A 22,700-nucleotide genomic window follows, 5' to 3' on the forward strand; every position below is an offset into this window, starting at 1 on the left:
AACTCCACACAGACATGCACAATCACCCAAGGCCAGAATTGAACCCTTCATCTCTGGAATAAATCTAGTGAACCACCTCTGAACTGCCTTGAATGCCACTTCATCTTTCCTTAAATAAGTGGACCAAAACAGTGCTCAATTCTCCATGTACAATCTCACCAAAGCCTTACCTTTATACTCTATTTCTTTAGCTATAAATGTCAACATTCCATTCACCCATTGGGAGTGCTATTCGGAAATGCAAATGGGCCAGCACTCTGCCAGCACAAATTCAGAGCAATTCCCGGCCCAGGAGGTGTTCTAACTGCAAAAGAGTGTGGCAGCTGGAGCAGTTTTTAGCGCTCCACTATCCCCACACACACACACACACTGCAGCTACCAAGATGGCTCACAGAAAACCTGCCCCTCCCCAAGTCCTGAGGTGGACCCACAGCTCCATACCAGAGGGGAGAGGAGGGACACCCTCTTCCCCGAGATGGCCAATAGTCTTTTCTCTCCAGAACACTGCCTGGGAGGTGGTGGCAGAGGCAGTCAGCGCTGCCAGTCTCACAGTCGCTGCCAGTCTCACAAGGGGAAGACAGCTGGTGATCCGGAGGGGCGGGGGTCACCGGTGAGGCCTCTGCCCTGAGAATACAGAGAACAGGGCTCAAAAGGCCATGATGCAGGTCCCTCTGGTTGGAGTGAGCTCTGCTGCTTCCTCTGCAGTGGGGCTGCTCTTCTGAGGAGTGCCAACAGCTGGTGGGCACTTGGCTGAGCTTGGCCTTGCCCTAAAGAAACAGCTCGGGTATGAGGGTGTCCAGTGGAGTGGCCTGAATGGGCTCCCAGATGACCAGAGGCGCTCTGATTTCCAAAGGACACGGGCAGCGTTCAGCAGAGTGAACAGCCTGTAAGGAGCACCAAAGGGCTGTGTTTAAAAGACAAATTGCAGCAATTGCAGTCTAAGCCAGGTCACTCCGATCCCGAGGTGGACACCCCGTCTCCTCGTACATCGCGCCGTCGGTCCCCACTCCTGGCCCAGGCAGTCACTCTCCAGCAAACTGACAATGTTCAAGGGTTTTTCAGTGTTTTCCTAGCCTCCCCCTCCACTTCCATAGCTATGGCACCCAGACCCTACTTGTCAATACTTGCACTAATTTGTGCCTACAGGACGTCCGCCGAAGAGGGGTGGAGAATCACCGAAGGGTGCAGCATACTGGGTCCAAGCCGCTAATAATACTGAAATCCATGCAAACGATGGTTTTGAATGGATCTGCCGGTGCGTAGCACAAACATTGCCATCGCCGCTAGCGAGGGCCCAGAGAATGGCGTCGGAATCGGTGCTGGGTGCAAACCTTGATTTTCCAATCTTGCGCGATTGAGTGCGAGATCTGTGGTTTCCTCCCAAAGTCCAAAGATGTGCGGGTTAGGTGGATTGGTCATGCTAAATTGCCCTTAGTGTCCAAAAAAAAGGTTAAATGGGGATTACTGGGTTAAGGGGATAGGGTAAATGTGTGGGCTTGGGTAGGATGCTCTTTGTAAGGGCCGGTGCAGACTCGATGGGCCGAATGGCCTCCTTCTGCACTGTAAATTCTATGATCACAATTCACGCTTCCGGCATCGCGAGGCAGAGAATTCAGCCCATTATTTGGTCCTAAAAAATACTCAAAAAAAAACTTTTTAGAATAAGATGTATAATGGTTATTCTGAACACAAAGTCATTTATTTAAATTAGGCTCTTAGGTAAACATCTCAGTCAAACTGAATGGCTGAAGAAGAGTCGAAATCTTACCTGATCTCCTCTTAGCTGAGACAAAGACAAAGGCAGAAACTATGAGTGGGATTCTCCGGTCTCGTCCATGATGGGATCCATTGCAAGCGAGAATGGAAAATGTGTTTCCAGCCAGAACTCTATTCACTTTCAATGGCACTGGAAAATTCCAGCTGCTAGCGAGGATGGATGACATTGACTTGTGTTTTCAAATTTGATTACAAGTATAAACTTGGGGAGCAATTGAACAGCCTTGTTGCACCCGACTCGGTGATGGACTAGGCCGTTCAATCTCGCGAGAGGCTTCTTGCAAGATTTGCGACTCTCTGAACGAGATGTCGTGATCCGGATCGTGCCTTCACTGACCGTGATCCATATTTACACATTTAATATATCGGTGACTGATTTTCCTGAGGCCCAGGAACGAATGCTCCCGCCCGGTAGGTCTCGCCATGATGCCATTTAGTACTGGTCCACACAAACATGGACCAGGCAGAATGGCACCTTTGGGTGGGGGTGCGGCCAGGCTGGCAGTGCCTGGGTGCCAGGGGTCCAGACTGGGGGTGCATTTAAAAATGCCGCCCCAATCTCTTCCTGCACCGGCAAACTTGAGTCCCAAATCGGGACTTTTTTTATTCTTGTTAAATCGTGCCCTTAGTTTGTTTGAATATTCTGCATATATTTAAGTGGATTTGTATATTTCATTAACTTCCAGGTGGATTAGTGTATTTTGCATTTATATTTTATATTTATTTTGTTTACTTCACACTTTATAATACTGCAACCATTAGAATAATCTAATGTAAGATTTAAGCTTACAATTGAATATTTATTAAATAACCATTATAAAAAGTTGTAGATTCCTCAGGACCCTACTTTCTCCAGAATTCTTCAATAGAGAAATCAATGTGCTGAAAAAAGTGAAGTCGAGTTTTTTCTGCTATACTATACCTCTTAAGTATATTTTATTTAGTCTGAATACTCCTGGGATGGAAGAAATTTTATTTTAAGGCCAAGTCTAGAATTAGTATAGCTGACTAAACTCTTGGAATGATTTAAAATCTTTCCCAGCCAAGGATTAAGACTGACAGTAAGTTTTACTTGTCAGGGGTGAAGATAGTAGAATCATAGAATCATGGAATTTACAGTGCAGAAGGAGGCCATTCGGCCCATCGAGTCTGCACCAGCCCTTGGAAAGAGCATCCTACTTAAGCCCACACCCCACCCTATCCTCGCAACCCTGTAACGCCACTTAACCTTTTTTGGACACTAAGGGCTATTTAGCATGGCCAGTTCACCTAAATTCAGAACGTCCAATTCACCTAACAAGCATGTCTTTCGGGACTTGTGAGAGGAAACCGGAGCACCTGGAGGAAACCCACGCAGGCACGGGGAGAACATGCAGACTCTGCACAGACAGTGACCCAGAGGGTAATCGATCCTCGGACTGTGGAGCTGCAAAGCAACAGTGCTAACCTGCTAACCACTGTGCTACCGTGCCGCCCACGAGTAGAACCTTGACACATACACACTGGTGCAGGTATCTACCCAAATTATTGCAATGAGGTGACCGTGCCTTGACTTCTGGATGCCCCAGTGTGGTGAGGAGTTGGAGATCAATGGCTTACCATTGGCTGCACCAATGGTGTGGGAATGAAGAATTTTGGATCCTCCCAAATAAGCAAGCATTACCTGGAAATTCATCAGACTTCACAGGCCTCAAAATGCATGTAGGTACTGCTTCAGAAACTAATAATAATAATTAATAATAATCTTTATTGTCACAAGTAGGCTTACATTAACACTGCAATGAAGTTACTGTGAAAAGCTCATAGTCGCCACTTTCGGCCGCCTGTTCAGGTACACAGACAGAGAATTCAGAATGTCCAAATGACCTAATAGCACGTCTTTTGGGACTTGTGGGAGGAAAGCACCCGGAGGAAACCCACGCAGACACTGGGAGAACGTGCAGACGCCACACAGATAGTGACCCAAGCCGGGAATCGATCCTCGGACCCTGGAGCTGCGAAGCAACAGTGCTAACCACTGTGCTAACGTGCTGCCCCTACAAGAGCTTCACTTACAATTCCTTGCTTACAGCAATGGGAACATTAGTCAATTCCAACTTATTTATAATTGTGTTCAGGGCCATCTAATTTTCTACTGTTCAATCTAATTTAATGTTGGATTCTTGTAGTTCGGGGAAAAGACCTTTAGTCCATCACTCTGGAATAGATTCAACTCCAGATTCAATAAGATTACTGAGTAATTATGTTAACCCACAATTGCACCTGACTGTTTTCAGATTTATACACATCTTAGAATAAATTTGCTTAGTATTGTTGTTTTCAGACTAAGTGGGACTGCAAAGATTAACTTTTCAAGTTACGATGAACAGTACTGGGCGCAAACAACAGGAATTGCAAATAAAGTGTGTTTGTCTGTTTCGGCAAGTCACAAAACTGGTTTTCTCACTGGCCTTAATTCTGACCCTATCAGAACCACCTGGCTGGCAGTACTCTGCTGTTCCTTGGATTATTGCTGCAGCTGCCAACTGAGCAATCCAAATTTGTTTTTGAATATTTAAATATAAGAGTCATCATTATCTCATTACTGAAGCCTTTACAAATTTTTAGGGAGTAACTGTCTGAAGTCACAAGGGCCCAGCTTTCTGGTTCAATTCTCATCAATTATCCGCTCTGGTGTTTCCAGTGGGTTGAACGTCCACCTCAGCAGGAGCCTTGCTGATTGAGAGTGAGCTGCCTTTGGGTGCCTCTTTACTATCACTCCTTCTTTTCTTAGCAAAAAGGCTGCCACTGCAGGGATTCCACCCATCATTGTGGGCTGAATTTCCTGAACAGAATGCTGAGCTGTCAGATGTATGATGGTTCCTCCTGGGATTGTGGTTGGGCAGCACAAAGAATTTCAGAGGTGATGCACCATCAATCGGACACGAGGCGAGAGGTAGTTCCAAACGACAGGCTTTAATACACTGGATGTGTGCCCGGCAGTAGACGTACAGAGAAAGGCCGACTGCCAGCCGGTACGGGTTCTTATACCCCGCCTCGTAGGCGGAGCTACCTACCTCTCAGCCAATCGGCGGGGAGTCACATGACTAGCCTCAGCTAATTGGCAGAGAGGCACATGACTTGCCTGGGCCAATGGACAGCGAGTCTTCTGCACCAATGGCAGCTTGTTTCTAGGGTACCGTAATCACCCTAGTCATACTACCACAAGAGGGTCTCCTCCATAGATGAGCATTCTGACCCACACAATCATCTGGCATTCACTGTACTGGAGCAATTGGTGCACCCAACGTACAAAGCCAAGAAAATCTCCTCAAAGAGGTGAAGAAGCTAGAGATAATAAGGACTTAAAACAATTCCACATTATTCTTATTATATTCATAATACTTTCTTCAAACCGCCCGATAGAAAACTGAAACAAGCTGAGGTAAGTGGGGCAGCACGGTAGCATGGTGGTTAGCATCAATGCTTCACAGCTCCAGGGTCCCAGGTTCGATTCCCGGCTGGGTCACTGTCTGTGTGGAGTCTGCATATTCTCCCCGTGTGTGCGTGGGTTTCCTCCGGGTGCTCCGGTTTCCTCCCACAGTCCAAAGATGTGCGGGTTAGGTGGATTGGCCATGCTAAATTGCCCTTAGTGTCCTAAAAAATAAGGTTAATGGGGGTTGTTGGGTTACTGGTATAGGGTGGATACGTGGGCTTGAGTGGGGTGATCATTGCTCGGCACAACATCGAGGGCCGAAGGGCCTGTTCTGTGCTGTACTGTTCTAAAAAAAAAAGTTGCAGGTCAGACAGAACTAGACATATTTTTCCATTTGCTGACCCTTCTGTTGTGAACAGACTGGGATTCCAAAAAGCTGGATGAATGAACAGAGCCTGCCGTAAATGATTCCTCTGTTGGAATTCCAATTCTCTTCCCCCCACCTCATGGTGCACGAGGGCAGGCTTTCATCCGTTTCCACAGCTCGCAATTCCAGAACAGGTCGCAAGTCTGTCGCCAGGGGCTTGTAGTTTGAGGGGCGCAGCGCCACATCAAGGCGTGGCTGACCATGAGTCTCTCTTGCTCTAACTGACAGCCATTGGTGCATTTGGAGGGATTTGCAGATTGACAAACGGAACCGGTTTGACCACGTTATTAATGCACCTTCCTCAGTCATCAAGTCCTGGGGTGGGACTCGAACCCAATGCTTCTGGCTCAGAGGCAGGGTCACAACCCACCGCAGCATAAAACCTCCTGCTTAGTTGGAATGGATAAGGCTACTTCTCAGCAAAATATGTTACCAGTACTGATATGGGCCTTCAAAGTTATTGTATGATGTGACAAGGAGCTAGCTAATTAAGATGGGGACATTCACATGGTAATCAACACCATTGAGAAGTTTCAAAGCACATTTCTGAAGGAATATTCCAGGAAAGACTCAGAAATGCCTGAGCTATGAACCCTTTGACTCGGTGTCAGTTGTGACTTAACACCAGCACTTTACCACTGAACCAGATATTAGAGCACAAAACTCAGATTGACACTCCAGTGTAGTACAGAGGGATTGCTACACTGTCAGAGGTTTCAGCTTTTGAATGAGACATTGAACCAAGGCTCCAGCTGCCCTCATGTGAATGTAAGAGATCCCATGGCTCTTGTCAAAGAAGAGGGGCGGGATTCTCCCCTACCTGGCAGGGCGGGGGGCCCCGGCGGGATGGAGTGGCGTGAACCACTCCGGCTTCGGGCCGTCCGAAAGGTGCTGAATCCTCCGCACCTTCAGGGGCCAAGCCCTCACCTTTAGGGGCTAGGCCCGCGCTGGAGTGGTTGGCACGCCGCCGGCCGGCGGGAAAGGCTTTTGGCGCCCTGCCAGCCGGGACCGAAGGGACCCAGCCGGCCGGCAGAAGTCCACGCATGCACGGGAGCGTCAGCGGCTGCTGATGTCATCCCCGCGCATGCACGGGGGGGGCAGGGGGGGCACCTCCGCGTCGGCCATCGCGGATGTTGATGGCCGACCCGGAGGGGAAAGAGTGCCCCCATGGCACAGGCCCGCCCGCGGATCGGTGGACACCCATCGCGTGTAAGAGCTCCCAGGGGTGCAGTTGGTTGTGTAGCTACCTCTGAGCCAGAGGCTCCAGTTTCAATTCTTACTTCAGGACTTGATGGTCTGGAAAGGTGCATTCATAATGTGGTCAAACAAGTTGATTTATTAACCCGGAAATCCGTCCAACATGCCATTAGAAGGCAGTAAGAGCGGGAGAGACTCCTGGAGAGCCATGCTTAATTGTGGTGTGGAGTGACAGCCCTCCAGCTGTAGCCTTTGGATTCAGGGGGCGGGATTCTCCAATAATGGGGCTATGTCCCCACGCTGGTGAAAACCGGCGCCAACCACTCCGGCGTCAACGGCCCCCAAAAGTGAGGAATTCTCCACTTTCTCGGGGGCTAGGTTGACGCCGGAGTAGTTCCCGCAGCTCCAGCTGGCACTGAAGGGCCGGCTCGAGTTCGCATGCTCGGAACGGCCGCCGTTATCTCGCGCATACATGGACTGGCCGGCGTATTTCTGCACATGTGCAGAACGGCCAGCGTATTTCCGCGCATGCGTGGGGGTTCCCTTCTCCGCGCTGGCCCCCAGGCAATATGGCGGAGCCCTACAGGGGCCTGGCGTGGAGGAAAGAAGGCCCCCACGGAACCAGCCTGCCTGCAGATCGGTAGGCTCCGATCATAGGCCAGGCCACCGTGCCCCCCCCCCCCCCCCTCCCCCCCCCCCACGGGGGTCGGATCCCCCCACACCCGCGGGGCTGGACAAAACCTGCTCGCCCCTTTGGGGCCCGGAGAATTGCTGGGGGGTGGGGGGGACGCTGTCAACGGCCCCGGACCGGTGTGGCGGGAATCTTGCCGGCCCCCGAAATACGGCGTCGGAGAATAGGGAAGCCAGCAGCGGGGTGGGGTTCGCGCCTCCCGCCCCCCGGGGATTCTCCGTCCCGGCGCAGGGTCGGTGAATCCCGGCCAGGGTCAGGACCTATTCCAAGAAAAACATGCTACCGAAAACAAACATAAGCCTGTACATTGTCTGCCTCATGTGTTTAGATGTGGGACGTCTTCTCAGCTGGTGATGTGTATACTTTAACACCTGACAACTGTAACTAACTACTAGTTCCTGTGCTCATTTTTTGAATGCTGAACACTCTGACATGCCTGGCACGTGTGTGGCGCGAATATAACTTGCCACTTTTCAGCCCAAGCCTGGATACTGTCCAGATCTTGTTGCATTTGGACATGGACCGTTTCATTATCTGAGGAGTCGTGAATGGTGCTGAACATTGTGCTGTCATCTGCAAACATCCTCACTTCTGACCTTATGATGGAAGGGAGGTCACTGACGAAGCAGCTGAAGATGGTTGGGCCTCGGACATTACCCTGAGGAACTCATGCATTGATGTCCTGGAGATGATGTAATGGTGCCTGTTAGGTAGATTAGCCATGCTAAATTGTCTCTTAGTGTTCAAAGTTTAGATGGGGTTACGTGGTAGGTGGGGATTGGGTCTGGGTGGGGGTGCTCTTTCAGAGGGTCGGTGCATACTTGATGAGCCGAATGGACTCCTTCTGTACTATACTGTAGGGATTCTATGATCTCCAACCATCACAACCGTCTTCTTTGTGTCAGGTATGACTCCAACCAAAGGGAGTTTCCCCCTAATTCCCATTAACTTTGTTTTGTTAGGGTTCCTTAAAGTCACACTTGGTCAAATGCTGCCTTTCTGTCAAATGCAGTTAATCTCATCTCACCTCTGGAGTTAAGCTCTTTTCTCCATGTTTGAACTAAGCCTGTAGTGAGGTCAGGAGCTATGTGACCCTGATGGAACCCAAGCTGAGTGTCAGTGAGCAGGTTATTGCTGAGTAAGTGCCACTTGATAGCACTGTTGATGACCCCTTCCATCACTTTACTGATGATGGGGCAGTAATTGGCTGGGTTGGAATTTTCCTTTCTTGTGTACAGGACATACCTTTTCAAAGTGCATTTTTTTTAAATTGTAGAGTAAATGTGATATAAAGAAGTACTCTGCTGAGGTAAAATATTTTTGGAAGTTGACTTTTCTCAGCATGGTTTTGTTTCCAGCAATTAAATGTTGTCTTATTGTAGACAATCAGACAGATCCAAATCTGTTTATAGATATTGCTTGCTGCTGTGTTTAACTGTAGGCATGTTGTTTATAGTTCAGCAGTGATGTGTCACAGGATATTAGGTATCTGACGTTGAAGTTCTTCTTTCTCTACAGGCATTGCCCTCAGTGCCCTTCCTATGTACTTGGGTGAAATCTCACAGAAGCACATTCGTGGCTCCCTAGGGCAGGTCACATCTATTTTCATCTGTGTCGGTGTCTTTGTTGGCCAGGTCTTGGGGCTTCCGGAGATACTGGGCAAGGTTTGTAAACTTGACATCTTAATCATGAGTTCTATTAAAATTCTCAGTGCACCCCAATTCTTTTACATGCTCTGTACATATTTATATCCGTACATTAATCGTTTGCTTTAAGAATATTAGGAAAATGCCAATTGCATATTTAGAAGAGCTCATGTGATGTGAAGAGAATTTCATTGGTTGCGGTGTGTAATAATGCAGTCAATGTATTTATTGGGAATGTGCTTCTTTTTAAAAAATATTTTATCTAACTACTAACTACACTCTGACTTTTTAAAAATAAATTTAGATTACCCAATTATTTTTTTCCAATTAAGCGGCAATTTAGCGTGGCCAATCCACCTATCTGCGCATTTTTGGGTTGTGGGGGCAAAACCCACGTAGACACGGGGAGAATGTGCAAACTCCACATGGACAGTGACCCAGAGCCGGGATCGAACCTGGGAACTCAGCGCCGTGAGCAGCTGTGCTAACCACTAGGCCACCGTGCTGCCCAGGGAATGTGCTTCTTAGGGACAGGGGAGGAGATATAAACTGTGGCTCATAATTTCCTTCCCTTACTCTCCACAATTAATGTGGTTGTTTTTGAAAGGTAGATTATCTATGTTTTTCTAAACCCGTTTTGTCCACAGTGTGGCCAATTTAAAGAAACAGCAGCAGACTTTCAGTGGTTTACAAATAAAGATTATTTATTCACATTCTCACTATCAAAAGTTTAAACACTATGCCATTCACACACCACAGAGTCAGGAACATTACAATTAAAGAGGATAGTGCACTTCTCCAATTGTTGAACCAAAATAATAGTTAACAGTTCAAGAGTTTAGTTTTTTGTAGGCGATCAGTCGGTGCAGGCTCATGAAAGAGGAGTATTTTTTCACTCTTCCCTCTTGATTCCTAAAAGACAAAGATGATATTGCTTTTCCTGTAGCTGCTGTCTCTTTGTTTTTTTCTTCAAACTTCCCAGATTTCTTAAGAGTTTTTAGATAAAACTCCCTATCTCAAGATGGTTCTAATGACATGACTAATATTGGCATTATTTAACCAGGCAAGACCAAAGTCACCATTACACAATAAGTGACACGTGGTGGTTTTTCATACTTTACTTCTGAATAATTGGTCTTGCCAGGTTTCTTTTATGAAATTGCAAACCTTGAGGTATAGAGTCTATGGGTGGAACTTTACAACTCCATCGTGGTGGTAAGTAAAACGTGGTGAGAACTTCAAAAGTCCATTGACTTTGGTGAGACTAGGAAATCCCACCAGGGGTAGAGGGATGGGATTTCCTAGATTCCACCCTAAGTATACATTGATTCTGTGCTTGGGTTAAATGTCAACAAAGTGTGAATTCCACAGAGGTGTATTGTCTGAATACCCATCCCAGAGTGATTCAATACGAATTTTCTGGAAGATTGAGATAATGTTTTGAAGAAACAAAAGTGAACTGACCTCTTAGCAGCTGTCTTAGCAGTTCATCAGTGTCCATTTTAAATAAAAAACCATTCCAGAAACTTCTACATAAACATAGAGGTCTTATTTAAAGTTATGGGTAAGGCTTGCCTGCCTTCACTGGGCACGGTAGTGGTTATGACTTCATTGCATGTAACCACCTGAGCAATTCTTCTCCACACTTTATTTTATATAACTCAGATTGATTATTATTTCACTGTGCAATATGTATTAAAAATCAATTTGTAAGGCATTTGGAAATCACCAAATATGGTCAAAACCACTGTTCTTTTACTCAATTAATTAAATTTTTCCAAAACTGTCTCACAAAAAATGAGTGATATTGGGCGAGATTCTCCGGCCAAGTTCGACCAGAGAATCCCGGCCGAGGTCAATGAATTTTTCCATTGTTAGCGTCTTGCCCTGGCGTTCTTGCGGCGGGTGGGGTGGGAGAATCTAGCCCATTGTCCCTTCTGATTATTTCATTTCTTAAAACCGTTGCCAATGTTGTCCATGAGGGGGGAGTAATTTTTGAATGAATGAAGCTATTAGGCCAGCATTTGTTGTAGCAGAGTGTCTAACAGTATCTGCCATTACTTAGACTTACCCCCTTCATCTTTCAATGAAAAGGATTTTGACCTCGAAGTTGCTGGAAGTGTGAGTTGATAACCGCACTCTGAAGGAAACCGGCAGCTGAATGGGAAAATCAACAATCCTTAACCAATGAGATTTAAGGATTAGGAAATAAACACAGGAAGAACTGATGAGGAAGGTGTATTTGTGAGAGTTATTTCAATTGTCAAGCCAGATGGGGAAAGAAAAATAGGGAGAGAAAGAAAATTGGATTGAAGGAGACACATTGGACGAGGAAGAAGTTTTAAAAAATAACTGTAACATTTTTATTATCTCCCTGAAAGAATTTAAAACCTGAAGGCATGAGGTTCCACATTTGTAATGGTTAATTTTAAGTGCATTGAAACGATTGGCAGTCATTAACTGATCACACGATAAATGGATATTTAGACTTGTAATGCCAGGAGTTAACTTTCTGTGACGCGTTTAATGGACAATTAATGGGCAAATACAGCAAGTTACCAAAACAACACAGCAAAGCTAACAGTGAGATGCTGGGTTCATGCACCTAATGGTGGAGCGGTGCAATTTGAACAAGAACGTTTGGATATTCTCATTAGACCAAGTTTCTGTTTTTTGCTTGAGGTCGCTTGAACCATTGTTGCTTAAATAATGGTGAGCACCATTGGCCTTGCTGTTATTTTAATGGTAAATTATGGTCATTATTTATTCCAAAATAAGTAGAAATTGCTTGTCTGACTTGAATTGGGAACGTTGTTTTGTAACCCCTGAATAATTTAATTTTGTCTTACACAACCTCTGTTGAAAAGATAATATTACAATGGAGAATCTTAGAGATAGTTGAATCATGAAGTTAAAATTAACTTTGACTGTCCTAGTTTTTAAAAAAACTCTTAACCTGTAGAGTTTCCAGAATCTGTCAAAGAGTGATCTTGTAATTGACAGGGTATGAATTAATTTGAAAACTCGACAAAATGTAACATCTTAAACATGCTTCTTACAACTTCTTAGCATTCTCACTGCATCCAGATAGTACAATGCTATCCCACTTGCTATTGTAGTCCTTCACTCATTGCTGTTCAAGTTGCAACTTTGTGTGAATAGTTCATCAACCAAAAGAATAGTTCATACATATCTTACTTTGAGGTTAGATTACTGCCTTAAAACCACCTCTATTGGGTACTAATCATATATTATTATCTCCTGATGCTCAAAAGGCTAGATTGTGGACGGCGATTAGCAGCAAAATCTGTAACGTGGAGGCCAATGTTAACTCATCAACTGGAATTGGAGGCATGTCCCTTCAGGTCCCAAAGTGACTGTCCCCCAACAAGGCAGATGGGGGTCACACAATCTGGGAGCAGGAGTAAGACCCCCCCTCCCCCCCCCCCCCCACGCTGTATCTCTAACCTCCCCCGTCGAACAAAAATATGTCTAATTCTGCCTTGAATAAATTCGATGAACCAGCCTCAATGCTCTCTGTGGAAGTGAATTTCCCTGGTGGGGTTGTTGAGTCTGCTTAGGGGCCTGGAAAGTCTATCAGGACTTATAAGGAACCTTTCAAAATATTTTATAAATACAAATGCACCGGACCCTAGCTCCTTACCACCACCAACGTTTACTGTGGGGGCTGTGTTCAGATCCACAATCAAGATGGCATGTATGTCCTGATGACATAATCGAGATATAAGCCTCTGCTTCTCTGGGATGAATGGTCTTTGTCCTGGAGACAGGCAAGTAAAAATGGTGGGTTTGGAGAATGATGAGACATTGAATATATGACCCCCCCCCCCCCCCCGACCCCTTCCAACCCCGCCACCGTCTTACCCCCTCTTCACCATTTCAGCTTAGTGAATGGTGGGTGGGAAAAGTTGACTATGTGATCTCTGATCCTAAGCAATTCGTGTCACAGCTAGGGATGCTCTCTTTACAGCAAAGATCACGAAATCTGGTTAAAAGTAATTGATCAGATCAAAAACAGTTTATGTTGATGGTGTGAATGCAAATCAGTGATAGGCCTCATTTTGTTCAATCTATGATTTTACAGTTTTTTGCATAATTATTTTTCTGAAGTTGATTAAAGGTTGGAAGTCCTATTTTTTGATTATCTGCCTGCTTGATCTAAGTAGACTGTCATGTCCATCTGTAGAACAAGTTGTTTGTTTCTTGTTCAACCAACTATTTTGCGTGGATTGTTATTCTAATTGACCATGGCGTGTCTGACTATATGGCTGGTCCCCTTCTTCAGGGTTTGAGTCTGCCCCACAGTTTATGTGATCTGCCTGTCTGGTTAGTCCGGATACTTGCTTCTCGTAGTACCATTGTTCCATTTCCTCATCTGTTCACTTTGTCTTTGCCTACCTGACCATCTACTGAATGCCTGCCTATCCCACTTGTTCAGTCAGCTGTCAGCTTCTTCCACTGCCCTAACTGACCATGCCAATATCTGCCTGTCAATATTGTTTGTTTAGTGTCCACTTCCCTGTTGGTTGTAAATTGGTGGTGTTCTCTGAGGAGGATGTTTTCCCTGCAAACTGATGCTCGATCAATGACTCCAGAAGCAAGATTGGAATACAATTGAAGGCTTTATTGTACTAGGTATTTCCCCCAGCAGCGCAGGCACAGAATGCAGCAGCCGGGGAGACACAGACTCTTATACTCCGCCATACTGGGCAGAACCAGCAGGCAGGCTTCACCAATGATCTTGCTGTCTCAGGTACCTCCCACAACAATGGTCTTACAGCCTCAACCTGGGTACCGTAATACCCCTGGGTACCGTAATACCCCTAATACCGACTACCACTACATCAAGAGGTTCAATATTTGCCAGCATGGGAAGGCACTCGACGTGATCTCCACATTCCAGAAATAATCCTCATGACTTCCTGGAGGTGGGTGTCTACTATGTTTGTGTGGTGGCTCCTGAGCCTAATTGGGGGAGTACAAAGGGAATTCTTTTGAAAAAGATCCTTTTGAGAAGATCAAAAAAAAACAAAGATCAACCATTGCACTCTCACTGGATGGAAATGTGTATGATTGTAGCCACCTGAGGTGACCACTTCCCGATTCCAAAATGGATGCCCGCAAAGAATGCAGGGAAAATTGACCAGGCACAGGAAAACAAGCAGATGCAAGGTTTCCTGTGTATTAAGACTTGCAGAACCCAGACAGAACCGAAACCAGTAGCCATCTACATACTAATGAGCAATCCCCAGAAACAGTTAGAAACATTGAAGCAATCGGGACCAAACCAGACTCCCCGGCGCCAGTGGAAGCCAGGACAAAGGAAGGCCAATGGACACATAGGAACCGCCCAGCGATCAGGGAACAGCTCCAGTATTGGAGAAATCGATAGAACCGATTGGGACATGGTCCAATTAATTGGGATCAGGTCTGGGGTCCGCCCAGAAGGGCGCGAAACCCATGGGGACTATAAAGTAGAGTCCCCAAGTTCAGTTTGTTCTTCTTGGCAGCTCTCAAAGAACTCTTGACCGTGACTCTCAACAAGGAGAGACCTGCCGAGCAACTGCACCAACCAAGTAAGTCTCCAGTTAATACACGCTATGAGATAGGCGCTCCTAGCTACTATTCCATACCAGCTTGAAGCCTGCAGACTCAGAACCGGACAAAGGCCATTGTTCCTCTGACCTGGTGGGCCATTTGAAAGCTAAGTATAGGCCTTTTAGTGTTAGAGATAGTCTAGTAAGTAGAGTTTTATGCATGAGTAGTGATTGACTGTGTGTATAATAAATGTGTTTTGATTTGAAACTTAATAACTGGTGTATTGAGTTATTGATCAGCACTTGGCTTTGAACCTCGTGGTGGTATCAGAAAGATACCTGGCGACTCTAGAGCAAAGGTTATTAAAACAGAGCAATTAAGTAAAAGCATAACGAGCAACATGATGACTACAATTTATGACATATTACGAGTTAACATTTCGAATCGGAAAATATTATCGATTTTAAGCAAGCACAGCAAAGAGGAACACAGGGGGTAGGGCAGGAAAGAAGAAAAGGAAAAGGTGAAAGACAGGATAGATTAAATGACAACGTTTAATTGACAATGGTGCAAGACAAAAGGAGATGTAATGGGACAAACAAGGAAGTTAAAGATATGAGTGTAGGGAAGGTGTAAATGGCAAGAGCAGTATCATTACTCTGCACCTGTTGTCTGGAAAATGGGAGCACAGATTTATAATCTGAGATTGCTGAACTCGTCGTTGGGTCAGGATGGTTGTATAGTGTCAGATTGCGAGGTGAGGTGCTGTTCCTTGAACCTCAATAGGAATAGGAAGCGAGGGACAGAGAGATCAGTGTGAGTGTGACAGATTTATTTGTAATTCTTTCAATTTTGCATATTGTATTTATTAGTTAGGAGGTCTTGTGGCACAGGCCATATCGTCTCTTACTCTGAGTCAGAAGCTCCAGGTTCAAGTCCCACTCCAGGATTTAATGACCCAAGAAGGTCAGATTGCGTATCAACTTGTAATTCCTTCCGACCTGGCAATGGAGAGTGGGAGAGAATTCTGGTCAGCCATGAGGTGGAAAGAAACTGAAGTCTCTGCCATCTTTATCCATAACTCCAAGTTACAACATGTGTATAAAAGAGTGTGTTGCCACTCCGGTTGGTTCAGTTGGCTGGACGGGTGGTGTGGACCAGATTGGTGCCTACATCACTGAGTATGATCCCCTTCTGGCTGGGGTGGATTCAGGCCCTGCCTCCTTACCCTATCCATGCTGTGGGCAGAGAATTTAAGATTTATTGGTTACACCGTGGTTGCGTCTTAAGGCGAGAGGCCAAATGCATCTTGGGTAATCATTCTGCTGAACATCTTCGTTCAATCCACAAGTGTTACCCTGAGCATCCAATCATTGTCATTTTCTCATCCCATTCCCATTCTGACCTCTCTGCCCTTGGCCTCCGACACTTTTTTGTAATGAAAGACAGCGCAAGCTCAAGTAACAATCTTTCAACGTGATGTTTTAGAACCTTTCGAAGTCCACATTGAGTTAAACAATTTCAGGTCATAACCGTTGCTCTATTTTTTTCAGACAGTAAGTGCTGGCTAATCATTAAATCTCGTTTGCACTTTCTTCTCCTCTCATTTCTTCCTGATTTTGCACTTGCGTAAAACCTGATACGTCTGTAACATTTTTCAGTTCTGATAACGGTCACCAGATTGAACCTTTAATGCTGTTTCTCTGTTTCTCGCTTCACACAGTCTGCCAGACCTGTTGAGAATTTCCAGTGTTTTCTTTATATATGGCATTGATGGAGTATTGGAGGTGCTTTTATTGAGAAGAGGAAGCTTCAAACAGTGATCAAATGAACAGTGATTAACTTTGCCATTCAGTAATGTTTCCGTGCTATTGTCGATTACCTTTCTGCTTAGAGTAAAAGGCTGCATGCAGTTGGAAATCAGAATTATTAATGAGCTCTTTCCCATTATTGATGGTGACAGATGACACTTGTATCGCCCCAGGGCACAATAAACAATAGTGTAATTCTATATCGGTTTAAATATAAATACTGCTAGTTGAACCCCTTGTAGGTTTCTCTTTTAATTAATATCTAAGAGCAATGTAGGGTGACATTCACAGAACATTGTTCAGGGCAATTAAGTTATACACATGCACGCGAACTAATTTCAGCTACAATGTCTAGATAAGAATATAAGAACATATAAAATCAGAAAGAAAGACTTACATTTATATAATGCTTTTTCAGAAAAAAATAGGGGCGCGATTCTCCGACGCAGCGCGCCGGGGGGGCGGCGTGAATCCTGCCCCTGCCGACTGCCGAATTCTCCGGCACCGGGGATTTGGCGGGGGCGGGAATCGCGCCGCGCCAGTCGGCGGCCGCTGGCAGCCCCCCCCCCAAGTACAACAGGTACTTAGCGGCGGGACCTGGATCCGCTGGCAGCCTCCGGGGTCCTTGTTTGGGGGTGGGGGGGGGATCTGGTCCCGGGAGGTGCCCCCACGGTGGCCTGGCCCGTGATCGGAGCCCACCAATCTGCGGGCGGGCCTGTGCCATGGGGGCACTCTATTCCTCCACGTCGGCCGCTGTAACAGTCCACGATGGCCACGCGGAGATGAACCCCCCCTGTGCATGCGCTGGGATGACGCCAGCACATGCTGGCACACCCGCGCATTCGCTAACTCGCACCGGCCGGCGGAGGCCCTTCGGTGCAGAGGATTCCGCACCTTCGGGGCGGCCCAACGCCGGAGTGGTTTGCACCACTCCTTCACGCCGGAGTTGCCCGCCCCGCCGGTTCGTGGAGAATCCCGCCCCTAGATGTCTCAAAGTGCTTTACAGCCAATGAAGCATTTTTGAAGTGTTGTAATCTAGGAAACGGAGCAATTAATTTGCACACAGCAAACTCCTACAATGTGATTTGAACCTGTTTTCTGTAATGTTGATTGCGTGATATATATTGCTCTTCTTTGAAACAGTGCCTTAGGCTCTTTTACATCTACTGAGCATGGGATCTTGCTTTCACACCTCACCCAGAAGACAGCACCTCTGACAGTGCAATGTTCTCTCAGAACTGCTCTGGACCATCTGCTTTGATTTTTGTTGGGACTTGAACCCAGAAACTTAGAGGCAAGTGCACAAACAAGCCCCAGATATCGAGACACCGAGCCCCAGAGATCGAGACACCGAGCCCCAGATATCGAGACGCCGAGCACGAGCCCCAGATATCGAGACGCCGAGCCCCAGATATCGAGACGCGGAGCCCGAGCCCCAGATATCGAGACACCGAGCCCCAGATATCGAGACGCCGAGCCCCAGATATCGAGACGCCGAGCCCCAGATATCGAGACGCCGAGCCCGAGCCCCAGATATCGAGACACTGAGCCCCAGATATCGAGACGCCGAGCCCGAGCCCCAGATATCGAGACGCCGAGCCCGAGCCCCAGATATCGAGACACTGAGCCCCAGATATCGAGACACTGAGCCCCAGATATCGAGACGCCGAGCCCCAGATATCGAGACACTGAGCCCCAGATATCGAGACACCGAGCCCCAGATATCGAGACGCCGAGCCCCAGATATCGTGACGCCGAGCCCCAGATATCGAGACGCCGAGCCCGAGCCCCAAATATCGAGACGCCGAGCCCCAGATATCGAGACGCCGAGCCCCAGATATAGAGATGCCGAGCCCAAGATATCGAGACACCGAGCACGAGCCCCAGATATCGAGACGCCGAGCCCCAGATATCGAGACGCCGAGCCCCAGATATCGAGACGCCGAGCCCCAGATATCGAGACGCCGAGCCCCAGATATCGAGATGCCGAGCCCCAGATATCGAGACGCCGAGCCCGAGCCCCAGATATCGAGACGCCGAGCCCGAGCCCCAGATATCGAGACCCCGAGCCCCAGATATCGAGACCCCGAGCCCCAGATATCGAGACGCCGAGCCCCAGATATCGAGACGCCGAGCCCGAGCCCCAGATATCGAGACACTGAGCCCCAGATATCGAGACACCGAGCCCGAGCCCCAGATATCGAGACGCCGAGCCCGAGCCCCAGATATCGAGACACTGAGCCCCAGATATCGAGACACCGAGCCCCAGATATCGAGACGCCGAGCCCCAGATATCGTGACGCCGAGCCCCAGATATCGTGACGCCGAGCCCCAGATATCGAGACGCCGAGCCCCAGATATCGAGACGCCGAGCCCGAGCCCCAGATATCGAGACGCTGAGCCCCAGATATCGAGACGCTGAGCCCCAGATATCGAGACACCGAGCCCCAGATATCGAGACGCCGAGCCCCAGATATCGAGACGCCGAGCCCCAGATATCGAGACGCCGAGCCCCAGATATCGAGACGCCGAGCCCCAGATATCGAGACGCCGAGCCCCAGATATCGAGACGCCGAGCCCCAGATATCGAGACGCCGAGCCCCAGATATCGAGACTCCGAGCCCCAGATATCGAGACGCCGAGCCCCAGATATCGAGACGCCGAGCCCCAGATATCGAGACGCCGAGCCCCAGATATCGAGACGCCGAGCCCCAGATATCGAGACGCCGAGCCCCAGATATCGAGACTCCGAGCCCCAGATATCGAGACGCCGAGCCCCAGATATCGAGACGCCGAGCCCCAGATATCGAGACGCCGAGCCCCAGATATCGAGACTCCGAGCCCCAGATATCGAGACGCCGAGCCCGAGCCCCAGATATCGAGACGCCGAGCCCCAGATATCGAGACGCCGAGCCCCAGATATCGAGACGCCGAGCCCCAGATATCGAGACGCCGAGCCCCAGATATCGAGACGCGGAGCCCGAGCCCCAGATATCGAGACACCGAGCCCCAGATATCGAGACGCCGAGCCCCAGATATCGAGACTCCGAGCCCCAGATATCGAGACACCGAGCCCCAGATATCGAGACACCGAGCCCGAGCCCCAGATATCGAGACAGCGAGCCCCAGATATCGAGACACCGAGCCCCAGATATTGAGACGCCGAGCCCGAGCCCCAGATATCGAGACGCCGAGCCCCAGATATCGAGATGCCGAGCCCCAGATATCGAGACTCCGAGCCCCAGATATCGAGACGCCGAGCCCCAGATATCGAGACACCGAGCCCCAGATATCGAGACTCCGAGCCCCAGATATCGAGACGCCGAGCCCCAGATATCGAGACTCCGAGCCCGAGCCCCAGATATCGAGACTCCAAGCCCCAGATATCGAGACTCCGAGCCCGAGCCCCAGATATCGAGACGCCGAGCCCCAGATATCGAGACGCCGAGCCCCAGATATCGAGACCCCGAGCCCCAGATATCGAGACACCGAGCCCGAGCCCCAGATATCGAGACGCTGAGCCCCAGATATCGAGACGCCGAGCCCCAGATATCGAGACGCCGAGCCCCAGATATCGAGACGCCGATCCCCAGATATCGAGACGCCGAGCCCCAGATATCGAGACGCCGAGCCTCAGATATCGAGACTCCGAGCCCCAGATATCGAGACCCCGAGCCCCAGATATCGAGACTCCGAGCCCCAGATATCGAGAGGCCGAGCCCCAGATATCGAGACTCCGAGCCCGAGCCCCAGATATCGAGACGCCGAGCCCCAGATATCGAGACGCCGAGCCCCAGATATCGAGACGCCGAGCCCCAGATATCGAGACTCCGAGCCCCAGATATCGAGATGCCGAGCCCCAGATATCGAGACGCCGAGCCCCAGATATCGAGACCCCGAGCCCCAGATATCGAGACTCCGAGCCCCAGATATCGAGACGCCGAGCCCGAGCCCCAGATATCGAGACCCCGAGCCCCAGATATCGAGACACCGAGCCCGAGCCCCAGATATCGAGACACCGAGCCCGAGCCCCAGATATCGAGACGCCGAGCCCCAGATATCGAGACTCCGAGCCCCAGATATCGAGACTCCGAGCCCCAGATATCGAGACGCCGAGCCCCAGATATCGAGACACCGAGCCCCAGATATCGAGACACCGAGCCCCAGATATCGAGACGCGGAGCCCCAGATATCGAGACGCCGAGCCCCAGATATCGAGACGCCGAGCCTCAGATATCGAGACTCCGAGCCCCAGATATCGAGACCCCGAGCCCCAGATATCGAGACTCCGAGCCCCAGATATCGAGAGGCCGAGCCCCAGATATCGAGACTCCGAGCCCGAGCCCCAGATATCGAGACGCCGAGCCCCAGATATCGAGACGCCGAGCCCCAGATATCGAGACGCCGAGCCCCAGATATCGAGACTCCGAGCCCCAGATATCGAGATGCCGAGCCCCAGATATCGAGACGCCGAGCCCCAGATATCGAGACCCCGAGCCCCAGATATCGAGACTCCGAGCCCCAGATATCGAGACGCCGAGCCCGAGCCCCAGATATCGAGACCCCGAGCCCCAGATATCGAGACACCGAGCCCGAGCCCCAGATATCGAGACACCGAGCCCGAGCCCCAGATATCGAGACGCCGAGCCCCAGATATCGAGACTCCGAGCCCCAGATATCGAGACTCCGAGCCCCAGATATCGAGACGCCGAGCCCCAGATATCGAGACACCGAGCCCCAGATATCGAGACACCGAGCCCCAGATATCGAGACGCGGAGCCCCAGATATCGAGACTCCGAGCCCCAGATATCGAGACGCCGAGCCCCAGATATCGAGACACCGAGCCCGAGCCCCAGATATCGAGACGCCGAGCCCCAGATATCGAGACACCGAGCCCGAGCCCCAGATATCGAGACCCCCGAGCCCGAGCCCCAGATATCGAGACTCCGAGCCCCAGATATCTAGACACTGAGCCCCAGATATCGAGACGTGCGCTCCTTGTTACAGACTTGGGGTTAAATTGGTTATGAGAAAAACAAATGGACATGGTGATTGCGATGCATGATTAATCTGCACTGTAGGCAGCAAGTTAAATTGGTGCTGCCTGCAGTTTGAAATGACTGCTGTGTGCAGCCAGCTGTGTCGTTCATTGTCTGGGCACATCTGATAATGTGATGTTGTTAACATAATCTGCTACTTGGTGCAGGCATTGTTGAAGAATACTCCAGACCTCGAGGTAAGTTGAATGTATTTATTGACAAAGCTCCTAAATGAGTTCTACACTCTACTAATCTGACTCTAGTAACAAAGTATACTCTACTAATGACATGAACTTGCTCTAGACCACATTCAATGGTGTGGTGGTGCTGCTAACTACACACGTCTTGCTCTCTAGGTTTCTGCCGGTGGAAGGGGCCAGGGCCTGTGTGCTTTGTCCTTTTTTATAGTGGTCGTGTTGTGCCCTCTTGTGGTGATGCCACCGCTGGGTGTTCTGATTACCCATTGGTAGTGTCTTGTTCTGATGACCCATTGGTTACATGTCTGCATATCATTACAAGTGCCTAATCCTACGTAAAGGGGAGGTGCACTGTGGTGGACTTTGAAGTGGGATTCCTTTTGTGAACTGAAACTGAAACTATGTTTGTGAAATATAATGGCTGACCAAGCAAGGGAGGGAGCACCCAGATCTTCCAATAGTGCATTGGAGGCTTTGGTGGATGTTTACTTGGAGAGCACACAAAGCAAGATGTGTGCAGTCAATGACAGTCTATTCCATTGGGACATCTCTAATCCAAGCAAACCCCCATGCTGGCTCTGCCTGCTTGTCTCTGGCAGGAAGCAATGAGCTGAATCTGACTTGCTTTGTATAGTGAGTCTCCGTGATCTCCCTTATGCAGCACTGTATTGCAAACTGCAAGATTTTCATACTTTTAGCCGCAGCATAGCGTGGACCAGAAACATAAGTTAAAAGTAGCAGTCGTCCAGACAGCCGCAGCTAATGCAGTCTTTGCCTTGCTTTGAATTTGCCGTTGTAGCTTGGGCAGTTAGTATTAGTCTCTTGCATTGGTTCTCAGTGCAGTTCAGATCAATAATTGCTCTCAAAAGACTCTCAATGAAGACTCAATACATTAGCTTTCTTCTCTCTCCACAATGCTGTCAGACCTGCCGAGGATTGTC

At 48.7% G+C, this 22,700-nt stretch overlaps 1 protein-coding gene across 7 annotated transcripts in view; it reads left to right on the forward strand.

Moving 5' to 3' along the window:
* Positions 1–22,700, forward strand: part of slc2a9l2 (solute carrier family 2 member 9, like 2) — a 630,183-nt gene that overhangs the window by 247,399 nt on the left and 360,084 nt on the right. For all 7 annotated transcript variants that reach the window (XM_038792065.1, XM_038792062.1, XM_038792063.1 and 4 more), the window contains one exon: positions 9,025–9,170. In XM_038792065.1, the coding sequence (XP_038647993.1) occupies positions 9,025–9,170 (146 nt within the window). The remainder of the gene's footprint in view (positions 1–9,024; positions 9,171–22,700) is intronic.

The sequence above is a fragment of the Scyliorhinus canicula genome, chromosome 3 (assembly GCF_902713615.1).
Source record: "Scyliorhinus canicula chromosome 3, sScyCan1.1, whole genome shotgun sequence".
NCBI classification, from domain to species: Eukaryota; Metazoa; Chordata; class Chondrichthyes; order Carcharhiniformes; family Scyliorhinidae; genus Scyliorhinus; species Scyliorhinus canicula.